The sequence below is a fragment of the Dipodomys ordii genome, unplaced genomic scaffold (genome assembly GCF_000151885.1).
Source record: "Dipodomys ordii isolate 6190 unplaced genomic scaffold, Dord_2.0 Scaffold76, whole genome shotgun sequence".
Taxonomy (NCBI): Eukaryota; Metazoa; Chordata; class Mammalia; order Rodentia; family Heteromyidae; genus Dipodomys; species Dipodomys ordii.
In genome coordinates, this window is record NW_012267292.1 from 10,646,727 (window position 1) to 10,670,672 (window position 23,946).

Consider the following 23,946-nt stretch of genomic DNA (forward strand, 5'->3'; position numbering starts at 1 on the left):
AGCCTTGAGCAAAAAGGCTAAGGGTAGGTACCTAGCCCACTGCCAGCATAAAACAACAACAAAAAAACAAAACCAACCAATCAAAAAACTTATTAGAACAAAGCCCTGCTTGAACAATCCTGATAATAGACTATCAGACTACCAGCAACCACCTCTAACTACACAATGACCTGGACTGTTTTAATCATGCATATCTGCTCACACCTTGTTCCCAATTCTCCCTGTTTAATGAAGGTCGATGTCTGTACCTCTAAAGATGTAGCAGATGGCTGAGGATGTTGTCTAAAGTGCTGTTTTCCTATGGGTGCCAAGTAACCTCTTTCTGTTATTTGTCCTTTTTTTTTTTGGTCTGTTGTGGGGCTTGAACTCAGGACCTGGGTGCTTTTTTGATCAAGGCTAGAGCACTACCACTTTAAGCCATAGCTCCACTTCTGTTTTTCTGGTGGCTAACTGGAGAAGAGTCTCAGGGATGGGGCTGGGACGTTGGCTCAGTGGTAGAGTGCTTGCCTCACATGCATGAGGCCCTGGGTTCGATTTCTCAGCACCACATAAGCAGAAAAAAGACAGAAGTGGCACTGTGGCTCAAGTGGCAGAGCGCTAGCCTTGAGCTGAAGAGCTGAGGGACAGTGCCCAGGCCCAGAGTTCAAGCCCCAGGACTGGACCAAAAAAAAAAAAAAAAGTCTCAGGGACTTTTCTGCTGGAATTGGGTCTCCTCAGATCTCAACCTCCTGAATAGCTAGGGTTATAGGCATGAGCCATCAACACCCAGCCTGTCTGGGTATACTAATCAAGCACCCTTCCCATATTCAGGCACATTTAGCAAGTGAGCCCTTTATTTGTAACCTTTTGAGAGCTGAAAGGGAACAGCAAAGTTCAATTAGGACCTGAGGATACCTGTAATCAATTGCTAGGACCAGGATTTGTCTATGTGCTTCTCTATATTTCTTCACTGAATCAACAATGTTCTACTACTAAAAGTAGGGCTTTTAAAAAAGGGATTCAATCTCTATAGGCTTCAGAAAACAGGCTTGTTCCTTTCCACTGATCCTATGAGGACACAGCATTCATGGTTTTTGTTGTTGTTATTGTCATTTTCTCTCTGCCATGTGAGCATGCAGCAACAAGGTACCATCTTGGAAGGCTGGAAGGAGTTCAGGCACTCAACAGAACTAAAGCAAACCCACACCTTGAAATTTCTACCTTTGACAACTATGAAGAATAAATTTCTGTTCTTTATACATTACACAGGCTCAGATGTTTTCTTATAGCAGCAGGAAAAGACAAAGACATCAATCTATAGGTAGTATAGGGGCAGGAAAATTCTAGGATTTTACTACTGTTAGTTGGAGATAAGTTCTTCATAGACTATATCAGAAATTGAATCCTTTGTGGACTGACTCCTTTCCAGATATGATCTGGCTTACATACCTTTTCTTAGGTAATACTATTTACATTAAAAAAAAATCAGGGGCTGTGATGTACCTCAGAGTACTTGCTTAGCCCTAAGTTTGATCATAGGGCTTACATAATATAAGCTTTAAAGAGACAGTACACAATGAAAAAATTATTTAATGTTTTTCAGTTCTGCTCATGATTACAGTACCAAAAAAAAAAAAATCATCCCTTGCATGATGTTTTTGTTTTGTTGTTTTTTTAAACCTGGGAGGTATGTTTTGTTTAGTTAGGCTTAAGGAAAAAAACTTTAAAATTACTAAAATTATCCAAAGTTATATTCCTCACGCACAATGTGTGTGTGTGTGTGTGTGTACTTTTGCTCTTTCATATGAATCACACAGAATAACTTCAAAATCTATTCTTAGGATTGAGGGTATAGCTCGGAGGTAAAAGTGCTTACCCAGCACACATAAAGCTCAAGTTTGATCCCCTAAACCACAAAAAAAACTAAAAAAATAGAAAAGCTATTCTATTCTGTATTTAAAATTACCCTTTAGATGCTTAGGAGTTCCATAGGTGGAGGTTTTAAAGGAATTCTTCCCAGCGTAAATTTCTTGGATTGATATTGCTCCAGTTCTTCCGCTGTCAGTTGATCCCTGGGTGTAAATAATTCATTCTGTGTAGTGATGATGACATTTGAGACTGGGAGAGAGGTGGAACCACTGCTACCTCCGAAGATGTCATTAGGTTGCTTAGATAACACAGTGTGAGACTGAGAACTAGGACTACCAAAGCCAGCCGCGGCACTGCTGCTTCCAAAGGCTGGAGCCCCTATGGGGCCTGCTGGAAATCCTGAAAATCCAGGTGACTCAAAACCAGAAGCCGCAGGGCTCTTAAATGAAAATGCAGCTGCAGATGTGACATCAGGTTTCCTGAATCCAAAAGCTGGAGTGGAAGCTGAGATGGCAGAACTGCCAGAGGGGACAGCTCCAAATGCTGGAGGACTACCAAACACAGATGGGCTTCCAGGGTTTGTGCCAAATCCAGGGTTTGTTTTAAAACTAAAGTTCTGAGCACTGCCACTGCTGCTGCTATTCACGGGAAAACCTACAAAACACAGAAAATGGAAACAACAATTTGGTAGAGTAAAAAAATGTAGCCACGGGAAGTGGCGCTGTAGCTCAAGCGGTAGAGCGCTCGCCTTGAGCTGAAGAGCTGAGGGACAGCGCCCGGGCCCAGAGTTCAAGCCCCACGACCGACAAAAAAAAAAAAAAAAAAGTGGTAGAGTCCTAGCCTTGAGAGGAAAAAAAAAATGTAGCCACAGGACCCTTTTCTCGTATGTCTGCCATGTCTGGATACTGAGAAAGGGCTTACTGGAAGAATGAAAATGAAAGGTCAGAATGAACCACTACACTCCCAATTCCCTGTTGTTTCTGCTACTGTGCATTACTTGCACCCACAAGAAATCTCAAGGACAACAGTGATTTCCCCTTTGTTTTGCCAATCTCTCTCACCAGAGCTGTCATCTGACAGCTTTATAACGACAAGAACATTTTCAAAGGTGTTGCTAACACAGCTGTGAATTCCTATGAAACTCCTGAGAAAAATTCTTAAAGTGTACTTTTTTTATGTTGGTGGGTCATGAGGCTTGAACCCAGGCCTGGGCACTTTTCCTGAGCTCTTTTGCTTAAGGCTAATGCTCTACCACTTTTAGCCATAGTTCCAATTCCAGTTTTCTAGTGGTTAAATGGAGATAAAAGTCTCATGGACATTCCCACCCAGGTTGGCTTTGACCTATCCTCAGATCTCAGCCTCCTGAGGAGCTAGGAGTAAGGTGTGAGCCACTGCTGCCTGGCTCTTAAGAGTGTACTTTTACAACCTGAGCTGAGTGCCTTTCAAAACACATGTCCATCCTGGCCTGCTTTCTACAAATGTTTCTGAGGCTTCCTAATGGAAGTTGACATTAATTGCAAGAGTGATTTGAAATGTGATTCAGATTTTATAACCCAAAAGTTATGAAATTTTACTTCTCTGAATCAGTGAAATCTTGCATTGCTTTATACTTACCTGATGCCCCAAATGTTCCTACTTGCCCACTTCCAAAGCCAAAGGGTGGGCTCACTGGATTTGCTCCATCCTTTGTATCAGAGAGCTTTAAAAAGAATATGCAAATAATTATGTGCTTTATGAACAATTCTTAAGCAGCTTTGTACACACTTTACAGCCAAACTCAAAATTTAAAACATACATTTAAACATTGAATGTGGTGTTCAATGTTTAACATGGAAATATACCCATAGTAGGTTGAACAGAACAGAATATTATATAAAATATAATACCAATCAAAATATGAATATACATAAAAATATACATCAAGAAATAAATAGTGCTGGGCAGTAGTGGTTCACACCTATAATTTTAGCAACTTAGGAGGCTAAGATCTGAGGTTTGAAGACAGCCCAGGCAAAGAAGCATGAGACTCTTATCTCCAATTAACCAGTAAAAAGCAGCAAATGAGGGTGTGGTACAAGTTGGGGGAATGTCAACTTGAGCAAAAGAGCTAAGCAAAGCTGGGCTCCAATGGCTTACACCTGTAATCCTGAGGCTGAGATCTGAGGATCGAGGTTCAAAGCTAGCCCGGGCAGGAAAGTCCTTGAGACTCACCTCCAATAAACTACTAGAAAACCAGAAGTGGCGCTTTGGCTCAAGTGTTAGAGTGCTCACCTTGAGCTGAAGAGGGCAGGGACAACGCCCAAGCCCAGAGTTCAAGCCCCACAACTGACCGGAGTGGAGGGGGGGAGAGCTTACCAAGAATCTAAGACCCCAAGTTCAAGCCTCAGTACCCACACACAAAAAACCAAACACAAAAAAATGAGGGAGACTATCTCTGTCTGAGTAATTATGGATGCTTTTAATTTTATACTCTCTAAATTTCTACAAAGAGTACAAAATAGTATAATAATAATTTTCTTCTGTGTGTGACTGAGATTTGAGTTCAGGGCCTTGACACACCTCTAGCCCATGGGGTGAAAATATATGTGTATATATATGGGCAACTGCTAGAGTACCAGCCTTGAGCAAAAAAGGCTCAAGGACAGTACCTAAGCTCTGAGTTTAAGCCCCAAGACAGGCATCAAAACAAAAAAACCTCAAAACTTCTCAAGAGTGAAAGAATGGGTGAGAACAATTGGAAAACATTGCAAACATGTGTGGAAATGTGACAATGAGATTCCCCCTTGTATTGATGTAAGGAAAAAACAAACCAAAACAAAACAAAAACTTCACTTGAGAGCTGGTAGCTTATACTTGCAATCCTAGCTACTTGAGAGGTAAAGATCAGGAGAATTGTTTAAGTCAAGGCTAGCACAGGAAAACATTTGTTGAGACCCCATCTCAACTAATAGCTTGGCAAAGTAATATATACCTGCCATCCCACCAATATGGGAGACTGAGATAAAAAAAAAGACTGGGCCAGGCCAATCTGGGCAGAGTCCACAAGACCTCCAGCTCTATAGGAAAGCTGGACATAGTGGCACATATCTGCCATTTTAGCTACAGTAGGTAGCATAAATAGGAGGATCATGGTTCAGGCTGGTCTAGATTCAAACTAATACTCTAACATCAAATAGTGCAAAAGGAGCTGGAGGTATAGCTCAGTGACAGAACACCTACCTTCAACAGGCATGAACTCTGAGTTCAAACCTCAGTACCACCAAAAACAAAAACAAGCAAACAGTGTCTATTAAGGTTATAGCTGCATTTATCAAGCAAGCTAGATAGTATTTTAGATAATATTTAGACTACTTTCATGTTTGAAAAAGTGGATTACAAGTATTAAAAGTTCACCACTAAAATTCATTAAGCATCTTTTATCCCTTAAAAATATTCTTAGGCTTTTTCACCTCCACTAAGCAAAATTTTAATGCCCTTTTCAAGGAACTTTTTGCTGACTCCCTCCAAGATTCTCCTAATTAAGCAGGTGGAATTCTCATTTGGAAACTCCAATACACACACATACACACATACACACACACACACACACACACATACACACGCACACACAAATTTGAACACACTTACAGTCCTCACCATAATCAAGATCAGAACACTATTGTTAAAAATTTCTCTTTGTGTCTTCCTAGTCTTTTCTTACTTTCTGTCCCAGGCGACTGTTCCACAGCTAACACTAATAGGTAAACAGATAAACAAATCATAATATATGCATACAATGCAATGCTCTTCAGGAAAAGGAACAAATTACTGACACATGCTTAGCCAGCTGAGGATGGAAGGGCCGGAGGAGAGAAGCAAAGAACAAAGAACTTCCAGTTCTGAGGGAGTTTCTGCAGTTCCTTAGACTCAGCCCTATCTCATCAACTCTTATTAATGTTGAGGGGCCCAGTCAACCTAGGGATATAATATTTCCAAAAGTCCTACTAAATTCAGCTGACATTACAACTTGGGGCTGGAGACATGGCTCAACTCAGAGTGCCTGAGTTCAAACCCCAGTATTGCCAAATGGTATAACTGAAAGCTTTCACCAGGAGTCTAGTCAGGACTATGTATCCTGGGAAACAAAGGGGACCACTAACCTGTGGTTAGTGTCCTTGGGTCAAAATAGTACACCTAAGTCACCTAAGTCTCAATGTATATTCAGATTATTTTTCAAAAAATTTCCCTGTCTCCCACCCTCACCTTTACCCACACCCTTCCGTGCGCATGTGTGTGTGCGCATGTGTGTGTGTGTTTTTCTAGGGCTTAAACTCAGGGATTGGGTTACTGTTCCCTGAGCTTTTGTTAGTGTTAGCTAATGTTCTACCACTTGAGCCACAGCTCTATTTCTAGCTTTTTGGTGGTTAACTGAAGATGAGTCTCACAGACCTTCCTATTGGGCTGGTTTTGAATTGTGATTCTCAGATCTCAGCTTCCTGAGTAGCTAGGATTACAAGCATGTGCTACTGGTACCTGGCCAAGTAATTCCTTTTTAAATACAGATAACTCTAAATACTTGAATTTATATGGTATTTCCCAATTTTCAAAACTAGTACTATCAAAGTTAAAAGCTTTATCCTAAAAACTTTTTTTTTTCTTGTCAATGTGAGGCTTCAGTTCTGTCCCTGAGCCTCTTTGTGCTCAAGGCTAGTGCTCTACCAGTTGAGCCACAGTGGCACTTCAGTTAAAGAGTCTCACAGGTACTTTTCTGCCCAGGCTGGCTCCAAATTGTGCTCCTCAGATCTCAGCCTTCTGAGTAGCTACAATTATAGGAGTGAGCCACTGGTGCTCAGCCTAAAAAAAACTTTTAAAAAAGCAAAATTGTACCTATTTTCTTTCCTCCTCTTCTTCTACTTTGGGGAGTTGAGATAGATTCATTATGTAATCCATCCTGGCTTCTGACTCATGATCTTCTACCTACAGTTTTCTTCTTTCCTTTTTCTTTAGTGTCAGTGCTGGACCTTGAACTCAGGGCCTGGGTGCTATCTCTTAACTTTTTTGTTTTTTAACTTTTTAACTTTTGTTTTTTGTTTTTCTCAAGGCTCTCATCACTTGAGCAACTCCTCCATCTCTAGCTTTTTGGTGGCTAACTGGAAATAAGAGTGTCACAGACTTTGCAGGCTTCAAACCATGATCCTCAGATCTCAAACTCCTGAGTATTAGCCACTGGTGTTCAGCTTGGCCTGTTTCTAAAGTTCTATTATAGGTCACAGGTCACCACACACAGCTATCCCTACTGACGAAGGAATAAGAGAGAAAACAATTCTAGGATCTCCACTCTAAATGATACTGTGAAAATGTATGTATCCTAATTTTAACAGGTTATTTTATTTTATTTTTTTAACAGGTTTTTTTAAATTAGTTATACAGAAAAGATTATACAGAGGAGGATTTCACTTGCATGTTCACATTTACAATGTATTACAATCCATCTCACTCCTTTATCACTTTTTCTTCCCCTTTCCCAAAACAATTTCAACAAGTTTCACGTTCTATTTTAAGAGATGGACACAATCTTATCTCAATTCAACCTCCTGTCATCTAAGTCCTCCTAACTAGTACCTCCTCTTATGGAACCTGTTTCTCTTGTCCAACCCCCAACTCTTTATTTATCAATAGATCTCATTAAGGTTCTTTATGATGTTTTCATATAAACTTGCATTATATTACAAAACTACTCACCCTCCATCTTTCTTTTTCCTTCTTCACTTCTCCTTCTCCTCCTAAATAGTCCCTTAGATTCATGTGCTGTTTATCCACATATAAAATTATGTACACAGGTATATACTTATGTTGATGTCCATGAATATTTATGTTTTTTGTGCTTTGCACTCTAAACTCAAGGTGAAATATCCTGCAAAAGAACACCAATAAACTACTTCCCTGAACAACACTCAGGTACTCACCAGAGCTACTTTAGTCGAAGTATTTAGACTCTTCAATTCATTTATCCTATTCCTCCACTGATTTATTAACTGTTGGACAGAGGTGAGCTGAAGAGAAAAAACAAAAAGATTTTAACTCAATATTGAGTGGTTAATTTCTACACATCATTTGCCAAAAATCACAAAAAGTTCACGTAACAGGTTTTTTTGGGAGGAGAAGGGGAAGGGAGAGAAGGCCAGAATGAAGGCTTGAACTCAGTGCTTAATCATTGTCCCTCAGTTTTTTCACTCAAGGCTGGCATTCTACTACTTGGGCCATACCTTCACGTCCAGGTTTTTGCTTTTTTTTTTTCAGATAAGAAATTATGGATTTTCCTGCTTAGGCTGGCTTAAACCATGAGCTTCAAATCTCAGCCAACTGAGTAGCTAGCACCACAGACATGAACCATAGGTGTGAGCCACTGTTCCAGCTTCATCTGTTTGGGGATTTTGTTTTTGGTGTGTGTGTATGGTCACACCAGTACTGGGCCTTAAACTCATGACTGGGCACTATCCCTGAGCTTCTTTTGCTCAAGGCTAGGGCTCTACCATTTACCCATAGTTTATGTCTAGCTTTTTGGTAGTGTACTAGAGTCTGATGGGCTTTGCTGCCTAGGTTGGCTTTGATCCACAATCCTCAGATCTCAGCCTCTTGAGTAGCTATGATTACAGTCATGAGCCACTGGTGCCCAGCTTCATTTCACCTTCCCTAGAATTCATCATGGCATCCATACCTAACAAATGTTCAGTAAGTGTTTATCAAACAATAAAAAAACATTTGATTTCTGAGTCTGGAGGGTGGGTAATTTGTTATTAAAAACAATATTCCTGTTACCACTGCCAAAATTATTATCAATTTAAGTAGCTAGCCAATTTCAAAGAAAATAATCTAGAAGACAACTTCTAAAAGTATTGACCTTAAAAAAAATCAGCAGACTGCATTGCTGAAATACAAGTAAGCCACTACAAACACAGAACATAGTAATTGACAGCCAATTTACTACTGAAGTAGATGAACAGTAAACAAACTTACATAACTCTGTAAGTTATTGCTGGTTAAGAAGTTAAGGTACTCAAATCTCAATTCCTCTGGCGAAATGTCTGTAAAACCTGAGTGAGGAATCAGACCAATAATTGTGACAGTAATGTTTGAAGTGCTAAACAAGAAAATATGCTAACGTTGATTATCATTAAGATTTTCATAATCATAAGGAAAAAATTCAAAGTTTTCATTCTGATGTTTAGTAAAGTATAAAAAATTAGAATAGTTACTTTGAATAGGCAAGAATTTTCTAAAGCTAAGTGGAGCAGAAACAATAATGAGAGATTTATCAACATACACATTCAAACTTCAGTGTAAAACATTTCTGTCACAGTCTACAATAAACAAAACTAAAAGGCAAATGATGCCAGGCATGGTGGTTCATATCTGCAAATGCAAGTAGAGACTGAGAAGATAGTTTTGAGGCCAGTGTGGGCAGAAAAGTTAGCAAGACCCAATCTCAAAAAGTAAGTCAGATGTGTGGTCCCAGATGCTTGAAAGATCTAAGGCTATTCCTAGGCAAAAATACAAGATCCCACCTGAAAAATAGCTAAAAGCCTCCTCCCCCACAAAAGGGCTATGGTGTGTGGCTCATGTGGTAGAACACTTACCTAACAAGCTTAAGGCTGAGCTGTGCAGCCACACAGCCACACACACACACACACACACACACACAGCCACCCCCTTGCTGTATTGTGGTTCACTTATTGCAGCTTCACTGTATCATGGGTTTAAAAAAAAATTTAATTCTGTATTGCGGAGTTTTTGCTATTTGTAAGATTCTGTGGTATATAGGTATTTATATAGTATTATTTTAATTACTTTTACCTAACAATATAAAAATGTTAAAGTTAATGAGATGTACAAGACACTATGTTGAAAACAACTTTACAACTTGGGGGGGAGGGAGGAGTGGGAGAGGTGGGGTGGGAAGGGATTGTAGGGGAAAAACAAAGAAAGAGGTAACAATGCTTGATAGGAAATGTATTCATTACCTTAGTCATGAACACTGTCCTCGTAGTTATTGCCTATTCCTCCCAGGAATCTAACTTAAACCTGGTGATCAACCAAATTCCTTATCTGAACTACAGAACACAGGAAATGACTTGAGTAACTACTTTCTTAATTTTTACAATGGTAGGGCTGGGAAGGTGGCTCAGTGGTAAAACACTTGCCTTGCATGCATGAGGCCCTGGGTTTGATTCCTCAGCACCACATAAGCAAAAAGAAAAAGAGCCGAAAGTGGCGCTGTGGCTCAAGGGGTAGGGTGCTAGCCTTGAGCTGAAGAGCTGAAGGACAGCGCCCAGTTCTAGAGTTCAGGCCCCATGACTGGACCCCCCCCCCAAATTTTTTTTACAATGGTGGAACAAAGGAGCATTATTCTAGCTGCATGGGAAAGGTTAATTTATGACTTATAATAGATGTCTTCAGGACCTCAAGCTCAGAGACAGTGCCCAGGCCCAGAGTTCAAGCCCTACAACCAATAAAAAAAAAAGTAGAAATGAAATTGTTTTGGGGAAGCGAGTAAAGAGAATGTGGTAGAGGGGATGAGACTGTAATACATTGTAAACATGTATGGAAATATTATACAAAATCCTCCCTTGTACAACTAATATATGGTAATGAAAAAGAATGGCAAAACAGAATAACAACAAACTGCCCTCCCTCACATTTGTTAGTGTTGACTTCAATGTCATTATAAGAGATCTGGATTATTAAGAAGCTATTATGCTCATAGTGAGAAAAAAGTTTACCACAATTCTAAGTGTTGCACAAAAGCTTGAATTTTACCATTGGCAATAAATGCTGTCTTTTTTTATTTGAAGTGACAGGCTCATTCCATTTATTTACTCATTTTTTTTAGAATATGTCTGCCAAATACCTAAGTCTAATAATCATAGTTGTCCTTTCCAATAAAGAAAGGTCTGGAAAAAAGAGGATGGCTACACATAGGCATTTTTCCCTTAAGACACATATCACACTTGAGAATGGGCAGAAGGTCTTCATTGGATTTACCATCTTGTCATATAGTACTTAACACATATACTGAAGTGACAAGACTTAGTTATTTTTATGTTATTTTTATTCCTTCATTACCTTCAAATGGCATGTAAAATTTTTCTTTACTGCAACTACTATAGTCAGCTAGTAATTTGTTATCTGTGATTTGATTCACACTAAGATACAAGTGTAACAGTTTTACTTATCAATGCTTTTATACCAAAATACAAATGTCAACACAGTGAAAAAAAGCAATTGATTTCTTATTACTTTAAAAAGATTTTTACTTATATAATTCTTAAAGAAATCTCAGGGAATGGGTGTCAGATTTAGCAAATAAAAATATAGGATGTCCAGGTAATTTCAAACATAATACATTATAAAACATGAGTATGTTTCAAATATTACATATTACACATATATTAAAATATTATTTTGGGGCTGGGTGCTGGTGACTCATGCCTGTAATCCTAGCTACTCAGGAGGCTGCAATATGAGGAATGAAGTTTGAAGCCAGCCTAGGCAAAAAAAAGTCTGTGAGACTAGTATCTCTAATTAACCAGAAAAAAAACCTGAAATGGAGCTATAGCTCAGGTGATAGAATACCAGCCTTCAGTGAAAGAGCTAAGGCACAGCGCGCGCGCACGCGCGCAAACACACACACACACACACACACACACACACACACACTCTCTCTCTCTCTCTCTCTACTGGTTTGTCTGAAATGTTAACTGTGTATCTAACATTTTATATGGCAGCCTACTCAGTATCTACATTTTACATTCTGAGAATCACTGTTTAAGGCCTTAGGCATCAGCTTTACTTTTGAACTGATTAAGACTTAATACTTGAAGTACTAATATTTGAACTTATTAAAGGCTCATTACTATTTTATTTCCTGTCTAAAACATCACTATTTAAAATTACCTATTTGCATTGTTTCTTGTTTCCCTTCTCCAAGACCTAAGCATCATAAGGGTGAAATTTTGTTTACCTAGCTTACTACTATGTCACTAGCACTTGGAACATAGAACATGGCACAATATAAATTCACTAAATATTTGTTAAATGAATAAAAGAATGATTAAAGCATGCTATAATCACAGAGAAAGAGGAAAGAGGAGATAGAGCTGAGACAGAGTGGTGATCCTAGAATTCTGGTGCATAGATATCTACCATCTGCTAGCTATTTATACAATAGGACAAAGGCTCAGGGCTGCTCAAAGTAGGCTTGGAAAAGCCTGTTGGTTTAGGTTTCAGCCCAGAAAGGGACTAGGGTCAAAAGAAAATGGCATCTCTGTAGGTCATCTTCAAACATTATTTCCATGACAGGACTCAACATGGTTTATGAAAAGTAACTATTCTTAGAAGAAAACACAAGAAAGAATGACTAGAACCAGGAAGTTAATGCTTTAATGGCAGGCAGGATCTGTAATTCTTTGTCTTCATTGCAGGCAGCCAGAAGATTAGGAAGTTTTACATACTAGGTACTAAGAAAGCAGAACTTTTTAGGTATATGGAATTAGAACTGTGGTGGGTCTTCTTTTTACTATTTCTTTTCCATAAGAACTATATACTATATATCTTAAAAGAACTACTACTCTGGGGCTTGAAGTTAGCTCAGTGGTAGAGTGCTTGCCTAGCATGCATGAGGCCCTGGGCTTGATTCCTCAGCACCATGTAAGCCAAAAAAAAACTTGAAGTGGCACTGTGGCTCAAGTGGTAGGGCACTAGCCTTGAGCTGAAGAGCTGAAAGACAGGGCCCAGGCCCAGAGTTTAGCCCCCTTAACTGACAAAAAAGAAAAAGAACTACATTCTCCAACCTCAATCTGAATTATTTTTTGAATACTATAAACAAGGTCTTAAGTGTCCTAATTGAAGCTAAGTTTGTATTTAAAGTTAATGTCTGTGTAATTATGATCTTGGTGTTAGTGAGACCCCAGGTTTGATTCCCAGACCACCAAACAAACAACCCAAAACACATTAATTTGAACTTAGAATTTAGTTACCTGAAATATTAGGTTTCTTTTTCATTGGTGAATAGGCAGAAAACATCCACTGCCCTGATGATTCCCAAACTTCCATATCTTTTACAATTCCTTCCCTGAAAAAGCAGGGGGAATGAAGAGTGGTTATTCACTTGCTCATTAAGATTTATTATTTATGAAATTATTGGTGAGACTATTTTGGCGCTGGTCATGAATTTTACCACTAATGTTCTTTAGGAATACCATAAATCTACCAAACAATAATGAAGGAAAACAAAATCAGTACAGTAAGGTAACTAAAGTATAATTTTTAGAAAGATTGATGATATTGGTCATGAAGATTACATTATATTCTAGATTACCTGATACTTTGTAAAGAAGTTCACAATTTCTAATCATCTTTAGCAGAACTAGTCTTAGAGAAGATATTCATAGTATAATGTTATCATTAGAAAGTGGAAAATGCATAATCAAGCCTACAAAAACATTCTACTAATATGGAAAAAGATGTACTTTTAAGTGAAATAAAATCTAGAGGATACATAACAAAACAGTAATTAGATCTGTGATAAGATCATGGGTAATTTTCTTTTCTTGATTTATCTGTTTCTAAATAAGAGATTACTTTTTTGTGTATGCTGTTCCTGGGGATTGAACAGGCATAGATGTTGTCCATGAGTTTTTGTGCTCAAGGTTAGTGTTCTATCACTTGAGCCACAGCTCTACTTCCAGGTTGTATTTTGGGGGGGAGGGGGAGGGTGTTAATCAGAGTTAAGATTTTCATGGACTTCTGTGTCTGTACTGGTAGATCTGAATCAAGATCAGATCTCAGCCTCTTGAGTAGCTAGAATTACAGGCATGAGCCACTGATGCCCATCTTAGATTACCTTTTTTTTTTTTGGTCCGGTCGTGGGGCCTGAACTCTGGGCCTGGGCACTGTCCCTCAGCTCTTCAGCTCAAGGCTAGCACTATACCACTTGAGCCACAGCGCCACTTTTGGCTCTTTTTCTTTTTGCTTATGCGGTGCTGAGGAATCGAACCCAGGGCCTCATGCATGCAAGGCAAGCGTTTTACCACTGAGCCACCTTCCCAGCCCCAGATTACTTTTTTTAAAAAAATCAACAACAACAACAACAACAAACAAACAAACTATGCTTATGGAAAATGGGCAAATTGGTAGTGATGAAAACTTTCACTTACAGAAGTTTCTTTTCTTCTTTCTGCTCCTCAGAGGCAGTTGAAGCAAATGGGTTCTGAGATAATCCAAAACCTCTGTTCCTGCTAGTTGAAGTTCCAGAATCAAAAGAATTGAACGATGGCTTTTCTTGATCTCTGCTGCCTCCCCATGGTGTGGATTTGGAAAAACTAGATGGCTGGATGACACTGGAGTATCTCTGGCTGGTGCCATTCCATCCACGCCTGTTATTACCTAAAACAAACAATAAAATCACACACTTACTGGGGACTTCTCTTTCAAATCTTAAATTACATTTTTCTCATTAGGTCTAGTTTAACCCTCCTAATGTTATCCTAAAATTTTAAACATATGTGCGCATTTTTCTGAGAGGTGACTACCTTTCATTTTCAAATGAATTTGCCACTTCCCTCAAATGAAGATTCTGACCTACATAGTTTGCTTCTCTCCCCCCCCCCCAGAAAATATAATAAAAATCAGCTTCTTGGTGTCTAGAGAGAAGATCAAATATTCTTTAGGGTCTTCAAGGCGGAGTCCGGGGTCGCCACACGCGAGTTCTCCCGACCACTACCACGACCCCCGCACACCGCGGCTTGGATTCATACTTCTAATTTTGATACTCACTGTTTGGCACTAGCATCGGGGGCCAAACCCTGGCCCACAGGTACTCGGCAAAACCCGACTTGCCCAACTCCGGGAGGAGAGCATCCGACCACCACGCAGAGCGGCGCCCGGTGGGCCTGGAGAGGGCAGCGACGCGGGGCCGTCCGCGTCACTGACCATAGCGGGGCGGCGCGACGCCAATCTGGGGCTCCTGGGGGGCAGACAGGGGGTGTCCGGACCCCACCAGCAGGACCCCAACGCAAGGCCGTTCCCGGCTGGGGCCGGTGGCCGTGGACAACGGGAAACGTCACCTGAGGCCTGTGGCTGCGGTTGCTGCCGCGCCCCACCCGCACTCCGGGCTCCGGGGTGTTCATTCCAGCACCGGTCTCCAAAGCGACACCTGCCCTGAAGGAAGAATTGACAAATGGTCATTACGACGGCGTCGCCGGCGGAGCAGTCATCGGTTAGTTGGCAGCAGCCGGTGAGACCACAAGACTAAGCAACGGAAGACTTGGTCGCGCCACTGTGGCGTCATCGCCATGCGCCGGGAAAGGCTGTTCCCCTCTTGTCCCGCCCACAATGCAATGAGAAGCGTGAATTTTAGCCAATAAAAATTCGAGAAGGGCGGGACTGTGCTGGTACGTTGGGCGCTGCTGTTTGAACCGTAACCTCGAGAAAAGATAAACGGTTGGCCCGCGTGCGGGATGGAAATTAGCAAACTTAAGCAAAGGTTCTGAGGAGAGGGTTGGAATGGATCTCAGAGATCGAGTGGTTCTTTTCGTTTGTAACTGCCGAAAAAGTAAAAACTCTGGGGTGACAAAGTCTTGCCCAGCCAGACGTCTGGATGAGTAAGGGGAGGAGAAAGAAGGCAGCTGTGAACAGGAAACACTTAGGACACTTTGCAACCAAAAAGCGCTTACAGCAGCCCCTATACCCTAGATACTGAGAATTCTTCAGGGTTCACGTAAATGTTGAGATTTAAAATAGGATCAGAAAGTGACATCGACAAAGATGCGCGTATTTATGAACTGATGTGTTAAATGGTAACTCCCTTTATACAACTACTTAACGATAAAATTTTAAAAAGATGCAAGATTTGAGCTTTAGGTGCCCTTATAACTATTGAGATAGCGTTGCTCCCAGGCCCTTGCATGGACCATTGCTACCAGATATATACGTGTAATGCATACATTCACTTTCCTATATATGTCTTCATCTATATCTCAAAGATATAATCTGAAATTTCAACCTAAGATCACAGGATTTGTATAATTTCTCTTCTTTGATAGTGTGAAGCTTGCTTTCTATTTTTAATAGTTTTTTTCCCCCTGTATAATTAAGTTCTCTGTAGCCACTCACATTCCTGCAAATGCATGCTATGTAAGGACTTTGCTGGGATCAGATACCTCAAATACTAGTGGATGAACTTTAAGGTGAGCATGATGTTTGTTGTATGTGGAGGGATAGACACAGAGTTGAGACTGTCTTGGCAGAGGATGTGAGAGGATGAGAGTCAAAGGCTAAGGCTGAACTTGGTAGTGATCAGTTTTGTGAGAGGTATGGTAGAAACCAGAAGAGTGTTGTAGGAAGGAACCTTCTTGTTTTAAGATGGTAGAATGAAACTGTGCATGCCTTCCTTTCTTCTTGAAAATCCTCACACAAGAAGGAAAAAATTTTAAAACAATTTTTGATTGTACTAGGATATCCACAAACTCAAACCACAATTTATAAAGACTGAATGCTCACAGAAAAGCTGATAGTGAATTACTTAGAAGATAGAAAAAGATCAAATTAAGTTCCTACAAGGCAGATGCTAAGTCTTCAGTGTCTTAAGAGTTAAGAGCTAGCAGGTCCCAGAGATGGGTGAGTTGTCAGAAAATCTGTTGTCAAAAAATCTGTAAAATTTGGCTCCAAAGACCCATCTAGTAAGGCAATTATCCCTACTTGGAGGATGTATGTTTTCTTTTTTTAAAGAAAAACATGAGAGGCTGAATGGAATTGGGAAGCCCCTTCATCCCAACTACCCACAAGGGGAAAGAAATTGATTGTTTTCTGCAGAATGTAATATTCCAGAAAAATGCCTATGGTTCTCATGGATTTCCAACAGAACTAGTCTTCCCTCATATGGTCCCAGTGAGTATTTTTAGGAGGGGATTGGTTATTTGGGTACTGTACCCAGGATCTAGTGCAGGCAGACTGAGCACACATTTCACCATCAAACTCCACCCTGAGATATTCACTGATTATTGTCTGTTTAATGTTTAGTTTCAGATATAAGTGCGCAACCAGGGAACACATATTTGACGTCAGTGCAAACTGTTTTTTTTGGGTCTGGTTTTAGGGCCTGAACTCTGGGCCTGAGCGCTGTCCCTCAGCTCTTCAGCTCAAGGCTAGTGCCCTACCACTTGAGCCACAGTGCCACTTCCGGCTTTTTTCTTTTTGCTTATGTGGTGCTGAGGAATCGAACCCAAGGCCTCAGGCTTGCAAGGCAAGCGCTCTACCACTGAGCCACCTTCCCAGCCCCATCTCTGTTTTTTTTTTTAAACCATGGAATATGTAGCAAAGTAGAAAGGTTAATATTAAATTATCCTTAGATTATTAAATGAGAATGCTTTCTATAAAAGAATAATAAAAATGAAAAGTTATCTTGGGAGTTGAAAATAGGAAATTTTTATAGAGTTAGAAGTCAAATTTGGGGTAATCCTTGCTAAGACTTGAATACACTAGATCTTGAACCTTTATACTTGGTTATGAGAGAATATACATAACTTTAGAAAACAGAGCTTTCTAGTTAGTAAGACACCACTTCAGAAGATTTATCAGCACAGATTACTTTTGTATGTGTGTGCTGGTGCTGGGGTTTGAACTGTTATTACACTGTTATTACAGTGGGGCCCCGGTAATCATTGGAGCCCAATAACCAGCGTGGCCCCGTGGTTCGGCCTGTTGGAGGGGGCGGGGCATCAAGAGGCGAGCCGCACCACTCCACAGACTTGGACCACCGGTTAGGGCAAGGCTTTGAGCGGCTGACATCACCGCGGCCCGCGTGCCGCTGGCCGCCGAAAGGGGTGGGGCATGCCAAAATGAAAGGGATGGGCCCCCTCCCCCGGCCGGCAAAAGGGGGCGGGGCGTGCTACTAGAGGGGGTGGGGCGTCTAGCCCCACATGGCGAGCTGCCTATTGGGATTGGACAGAGGGAAGCTTGGGGGAGGAGCATGAATGAAAAGGAGACTAAGGGAAAAACCGGAGTCTTGAGGGGAGTAGAGTAGAGCAGCGAGTAGGGGAAAGCCTGGCAGAGCAGAGCGGGGCAGGCCTCCGGGACCTCCGGCTAGAGAGGCCTGTGGAGAGGCGCCTCCCGGAGCCCACAGGCAGGCCAGCCTGTGCAGAGTGGAGAGGCCTGAGAGGAGGAAGGGAAGAAAGGGAAAAGCCTTCCCTTCTGGAGGTCTGAGGCTTGGAGGTTTGCAGACCAACTAACAAAGGTCAGGGGGTCAGGAGGCTTGGAGGTTTGGTGGTCGAGGCTGCTCTTGGTTCTGGGGATCTAGCTTAGGGCAAGGTGGTCTCAGGACCCCTTTCTGGTGTCAAGAGTGTAAGTAAACTTGTGTCCACCTTTCACTGTGCATCGATGGATTGTCTCCCTCTCTGGGCCTGAGTACTGTCACTGGGCTTTTCTGTTCAAGGCCAGTGCTCCATCACTTGAGGTATAGCTAGCTACACTTTGGGCTTTTGGGAGGTTAAAGACTCACAGACTACTACCTAGGCTGGCTTTGAACCTTGGTGCTCAGGTCTCAGACAGCTGAGTAACCAGGATTACAGGTGTTGAGCCACCAATACCTGGTCAATTTTTTTTTTTTTTTTGCCAGCCCTGTGGCTTGAACTCTGGGCCTGGGTGCTGTCTCTGAGCCAGCTGAAGGCTAGCACTCTACCATGTGAGCCACAGTGCCACTTCTGGCTTTTCTCTTAATAGTTTATTGGAAATAAGAATCTCATGAACTTTCCTGCCTATATTGGCTTTTGAACCACCATCTTCAGATCTCAGCCTCCTGAGTAGCTAGGATTACAGCGTGAGCCACTGGTACCTGGCTCAGATACTTGATACCTCCCCCCTGCCCCCAAATAAGTCATGTTGGAAAGAGGGAATATTAGGAAGATGAAAGTAGAACTCTTTAAAATCTCTTGAGGCAACTGTAAGATGAAAGAAGGTAAAGAAAAATTCACGTGTTGAATAACACAACCTGGACAACATCCAAACAGTACCAACTTCATGAGGCTTCCTGAGGACTTTTCTTAAACTCTTGTTAACAGTATCAGTCTTTTTAAATTGTTATGATGATTATGTACAGAGGGATTACAGTTACATAAGTCATGTAGAATACATTTCTTTTTGGATGTCACCCCTTGCCTTGCTGTTTTCCCCTCTTACCCCACCCACAAGTTGTATAGCTTATTTTCAACATGTGTCTAGTGAGTACCACTGCTGCATGTGTTCACCCTTTGTCCCTCCATTTCTGTGACCCACCTTTCCCTCCCAAAGACAGATAAACTAATTAGAAACAAAACCAGCCACAAAGGAAAAACCTCATTTCCATTTCCTGGAGTTCATTTTGATAAATATTACATGATCAGATGCTTGCAGGCTTGTGCCTTTGAGTTCGTAAGTGTATCCTACTTTGGTGTGTGTGAATGCCTACAATCCTGTATATCATGTCACAGTGTATTTTAGATCTATCTTCTGTATGAGAGAAAACATGAGCTGTTTGTCTCTCTGAGCTTGGCATATCTCACTTTACATAATTATTTTCTAGGTCCATCCATTTCCCTGCAAATAACATTTTAATGGCTGTGTAAAATTCCACTGTATATAGGTACCACATTTTAGGGATCCAATTATCTACTGTAGGGCATCTGGGCAGTTTCCATAACTTGGCTATTGTGAATAGTGCAGCAATGATCATGAATGTGTAAGTACTTTTATGGTATCCTGGGTTGTAATATTTTGGGATGCCTAGGAGTGGTGTGGCTGGGTCAAAGGGAAGATCTATATTGTTTTGAGGAAACTCCAGATTGCTGTCCAGAGTGGTTGCACTAGTTTAAATTCCCACTGTACAATAGGGGTGTTTTTTTTTCCATATCCCCACCAATATTTGTTGAGTTCACAATATTGGCTACTCTAACTGGGGTGAGATGGAACCTCAGAGTTGTTTTGATTTGCATTTCCTTTATAGCTAAGGGATATTGAACATTTCCTAATGTGTTTCGTTGCCATGCTTGCCTCTTCTGAAAAGTCTCTCCTTAGCACTTTTTCCCATTTAGTGATTAGTTTATTAGCTTTGGGAGGAGTTTCTTGAGCTTCTTGCATATTTTGAATATTAGGTTTTTGTTTGATGTATTGCTGGTATAGATCTTTTCCCAATCTGTGACTGTCTTTCTAGTTTGGTAACTCCTTTGCTGTGCAGAAAGCTTTAATATCTATTTAATCCTATTTCTCATCTCTCTCCTACCTGCTGTGTCCTTTCAAAAAGGTTTCTGCCTATGCCTACGCATTCTAAAGTTTCTCCTAATCCTTCTTGCAGTGAGTTCAAGGTTTCAGGTCTGATGTTGATCCACTTTGAGGTGATATTTGGGCATGGTGACAAATTAGGGATCCACTTTTAGCTTTTTGCATATGGACGCCCAGTTTTCCCAACATTAATTATTGAAAAGATTATTTTTTCCCTCTCTTTGCAAATATCTGTAAATAATAGTGTCAATCTTAAAAACCAAAATGTTCTTTAAATATCTCCTTCATTTTGGCAGATGCAATAAATTTATTTTTGCCTGCTAACAGTATATAAGGTAAAATGGACAGAGGCATGGTAGAATAATTGTTTACTGAATGGCAAATTTTGATATACCAATATAGTTAAACAACTCAAAATTTTTTCATGAGACTGTCAAAGCTTGAAAGCTAGGCCAGAAAGTCACAGTTTAATTACTGTTGTTCATTCAAAAACTTTTCTCAAGATGCTAAACATTCATGTTCATATTATGATTTTCAAAAGTATGGACTGAATTACTGTCATCAAAGCATTGTGGCAAAGGACACACATTCAGTAGCCACAAAAACGAAGTAGAACAGATTACAGGACAGGATCTTTCTGAGAAAATAAATAACAGAAAATACACTTTCAGTATAGTGTGCTTTTGTCTATTATCATGGCATTGACAATTGTGTAAAACAGTAATGAGGGAAAAGGATGCTTATTGGAAATTATGATAATGATTACTAACGGGACAACAATTTTATTATGACTTACATAATTCCTGTTCATATAGTTTAAGTAATATGGTATAGTTGACAGAGCCTGAAAAAGAACACCTCATATATTTAAAATACTTTGACCAGACTGAATATAGGGAGATTACCCTACTAAGCTAATATTATGACAAATGGATATTCTGTCCTCAAGAAAATTAGTTCATTTAAAAATCAAAAACTAAAAAATTCAAACTCCTACATAAAAATGTTCATCACAGTCAATCTGGAGGCAGAAAGATTAGTGGTTGCCCAAGGTTGGAGGATTGAATAGTATTCTTTCCTCTCAAATTCATCCCTACCTAAAACAGTATGTGACATCATTTGGAAATAGGGTTGTTGTAAGTAGTGACTATAATAGAGATTGGTGGTGGTAGTAGTGTGTGTGTGAAATCTAATTGGATGTTGTCTTTATAAAAATACAGAGTCAGAGACCATGCGATACAGCTGGAAACTACCAGAAGCTAGGGGAGAAGTCTGGGAAATTTCTGACTTGGGGCCACCAGAAGGAACTAATCCTGCTGACGCTCTGATTTAGGACAACTGGCCTCCTGAACTGCAGGGAAAAATCTCTTGTTAAACCACCAAATTTCAGGTACCTTGTTACAGCAGATCTAGGAAATTAACACAAGGGAATTGCTGAGTGCTGAGTCCAGGCTTTCCTTTGAGGTGATGACAGCATTAGAAAATTATGGTGATGACTGAACAACTCTGTGTATATACTAAAAACTACCCAACAGTATAAATAGGTGATTTGCATGGTTATATGAATTACATGTCAATAAAATTGCTTTAAAACTTCCTTTTGAATAAATAAAACTGACCAATCTGTTTTAAGTTAAAAATATTTAATATCAGATTAAAAACATTGATGACAATTTGATATGACTCATTCTATATGTAGTGAAAAGGGCAAACACCACTAGGAAAGTAATTGAGCTGGTAACCAATTTGTTGATCACATAACAGATGAAAGATGACATAATTTAACTCAAAAGATTACAAAACCTTTGGAGACAACTGCAATAAATATTTCCTGTGTGATCTTCCAAGGGACAAGAAAACATATAAATATTTAACTCATACAAAGTTCAAAGTTGCTAGGTCCCAGTGGCTCATAGCTACCTAGGAAGTGGATTAAAATTCTAGGCCAATTTGGGGGCGAGGGAATGGATGCCTGTCATCTCAGCTATGTGAGAGGCTGAAATCAGGAAGATCAAGGTTCCATGCCAGCCCAGGCCCCTACCTCCCAAAACTTTTGGAGACCCAATTTCAACAGAAAAAAAATCAGGCATGGTTGTGTAGGCCTGTAATCATAGCTGTGCTGAGAAGCATCGGTAGGAGATTTCAGTCCCGGCTGGAGTGAGCAAAAAATATGACCCTACCTTAAAAATAACCAGAGCAAAAGGTCTAGAAGTGTGGCTCAAGCAACAAGTGCCTGTCTAGCAAGTGCGAAGCCATGAGTCAAAATACCTTATTACTGCTAAAAACAAAACTTTAAAGTCAACACTGACTGTGGTGGAACTACCAGTGCTTTTCAAATGAGCAGTGCTTTTCCAAGAAGCTTCCTATAAATAGTTTTATCTTTTACTGGCTAATCATTCTTATTATGAGTGGCTTTTATTTGAGGACTAAAGGCATAGAACATGTTTTTTTTGAGGGGTAGTTGGGTGCGGCATTTGAACTTGGGATCTGGGTGTTGTCCCTGAACTTTTGCTCAAGGCTACCACCTTGAACCACAACTCCACTTATGGTTTTTTTGGGGTGGTTAATTAGAGATAAGATCTTATGGATTTCTCCTGCCCAGGATTACTTCCAATTGTGATCTTCAGATGTCAGCCTCCTGAATAGTTAGGATTACAGGCATGAGCCACTATTGCCTGGCCAGAACACTTTTTAAACTAAATAAAACCATATATATTAATGTTGGGAGCTAAGCTTAACATTTATGTTGAAAATATAGATTGGATTAAATACACTTTATGGAGCATGGGTATGGTTATAATTAAAAAAGGCATACATTTGGCACTAAATGAAACAAATGAAGATGAGCAAAATGAGGTGACTGTCAACTGCTCCCATCTTGAATACAACTCATATACTATTTCTTAGTTCCTTTGTTGGTTTTTGGGACAGGGTCTTGCTATGTAGCCCAGGCTGACCTCAAACTCAGGATCTTCCTGCCTCAGCTTCCCAAGAGCTTCTTGGATTACAAGCACCACCACATCTGGCTTACTTCTTAGTTCTTGATTGACTGAATAAAACAGACAGACTTAACTACAGAGCACGTATATGACATAGGAATATAGAATCTAGAGCTAAGATGAGGCTGTTTCACTGATGAGCATCCCCCACTCTGCCAAATCAGAAATTTGTTTAAGAAACTCACTGAAAAATGCTTATCATTTTCCAAGTTTTCTGGCTAATATGTTCTTGGGTAGGTAGCCAGTTAAATATAATTTTTGAATTAAGTAGGAAATCCATATAAAAGAAATATTTTATAGGATCTTCCTTCACTCACTTGAAACTCCCTTTACCAAAATACCAATCCAGAACTTTGTAACCAAAACTCTTGGAACAAAGCTGTGGTGGTTATATTTTTGAGTCTCTGCTGAGTTTTCAAGTCCCCTTGTTTTTTCATGTTTCAAGGGTCTCTTCATTTGCTCCACATGTATCAACCACACAAATTAAACAACTTGTGACTGGAAAAGCACGGACTTTGGAATTGGCTATCCATTTATCTGTCTCAGTATTATATTCCAGGATGTGTCCTAATCTGCCTACACCTTGAAAACCAGCCAAGACATAAATGATAGAGCCAACTGCTGCACACTTCACTGTTACACCTTTCCATGGCATTGGTGATACCATCTTCCACTCATCTAATTTAATATCATAATATTCCACATTGTCCAAACCACCTGCAAAATAAGAAAACATCAAAAATTATATGAATAATCTCAAGGTCGCAGTCATTTGTATATTTTTCCAGCATCTAATTTTCAAAATAAAAAT

At 40.2% G+C, this 23,946-nt stretch overlaps 2 protein-coding genes across 2 annotated transcripts in view; both read right to left on the reverse strand.

The window, feature by feature from the left end:
- Positions 1 to 1,610: 1,610 nt before the first annotated feature.
- Positions 1,611 to 15,165, reverse strand: Nupl2 (nucleoporin like 2). Its single transcript, XM_013024401.1, has 7 exons — positions 14,952 to 15,165; positions 14,043 to 14,271; positions 12,864 to 12,958; positions 8,845 to 8,921; positions 7,794 to 7,880; positions 3,463 to 3,547; positions 1,611 to 2,502 (listed from the first exon to the last, which is right to left on the reverse strand). Exons 1-7 carry the CDS (start codon positions 15,070 to 15,072, stop codon positions 1,949 to 1,951), a joined length of 1,248 nt encoding a protein of 415 aa, XP_012879855.1. The 5' UTR covers positions 15,073 to 15,165; the 3' UTR covers positions 1,611 to 1,948.
- Positions 15,166 to 22,177: 7,012 nt separating this feature from the next.
- The window catches only part of Klhl7 (kelch-like family member 7), a 37,571-nt gene continuing 35,802 nt past the window's right edge, over positions 22,178 to 23,946 (reverse strand). The window contains exon 10 of the mRNA XM_013024482.1: positions 22,178 to 23,852. Within this exon, the coding sequence (XP_012879936.1) occupies positions 23,569 to 23,852 (284 nt within the window). The 3' untranslated portion in view covers positions 22,178 to 23,568. The remainder of the gene's footprint in view (positions 23,853 to 23,946) is intronic.

Excerpts from the sequence above, each read along its gene's own strand:
- Nupl2 (XM_013024401.1), bottom strand. The coding sequence starts at position 15,072 with ATGACCATTTGTCAATTCTTCCTTCAGGGCAGGTGTCGCTTTGGAGAC. Across the intron at positions 3,548-7,793 it reads CTTCGACTAAAGTAGCTCTG|CTCTCTGATACAAAGGATGG; the intron begins GTGAGTACCTGA and ends TTCTTTTTAAAG. Across the intron at positions 2,503-3,462 it reads AGGAACATTTGGGGCATCAG|GTTTTCCCGTGAATAGCAGC; the intron begins GTAAGTATAAAG and ends TGTGTTTTGTAG.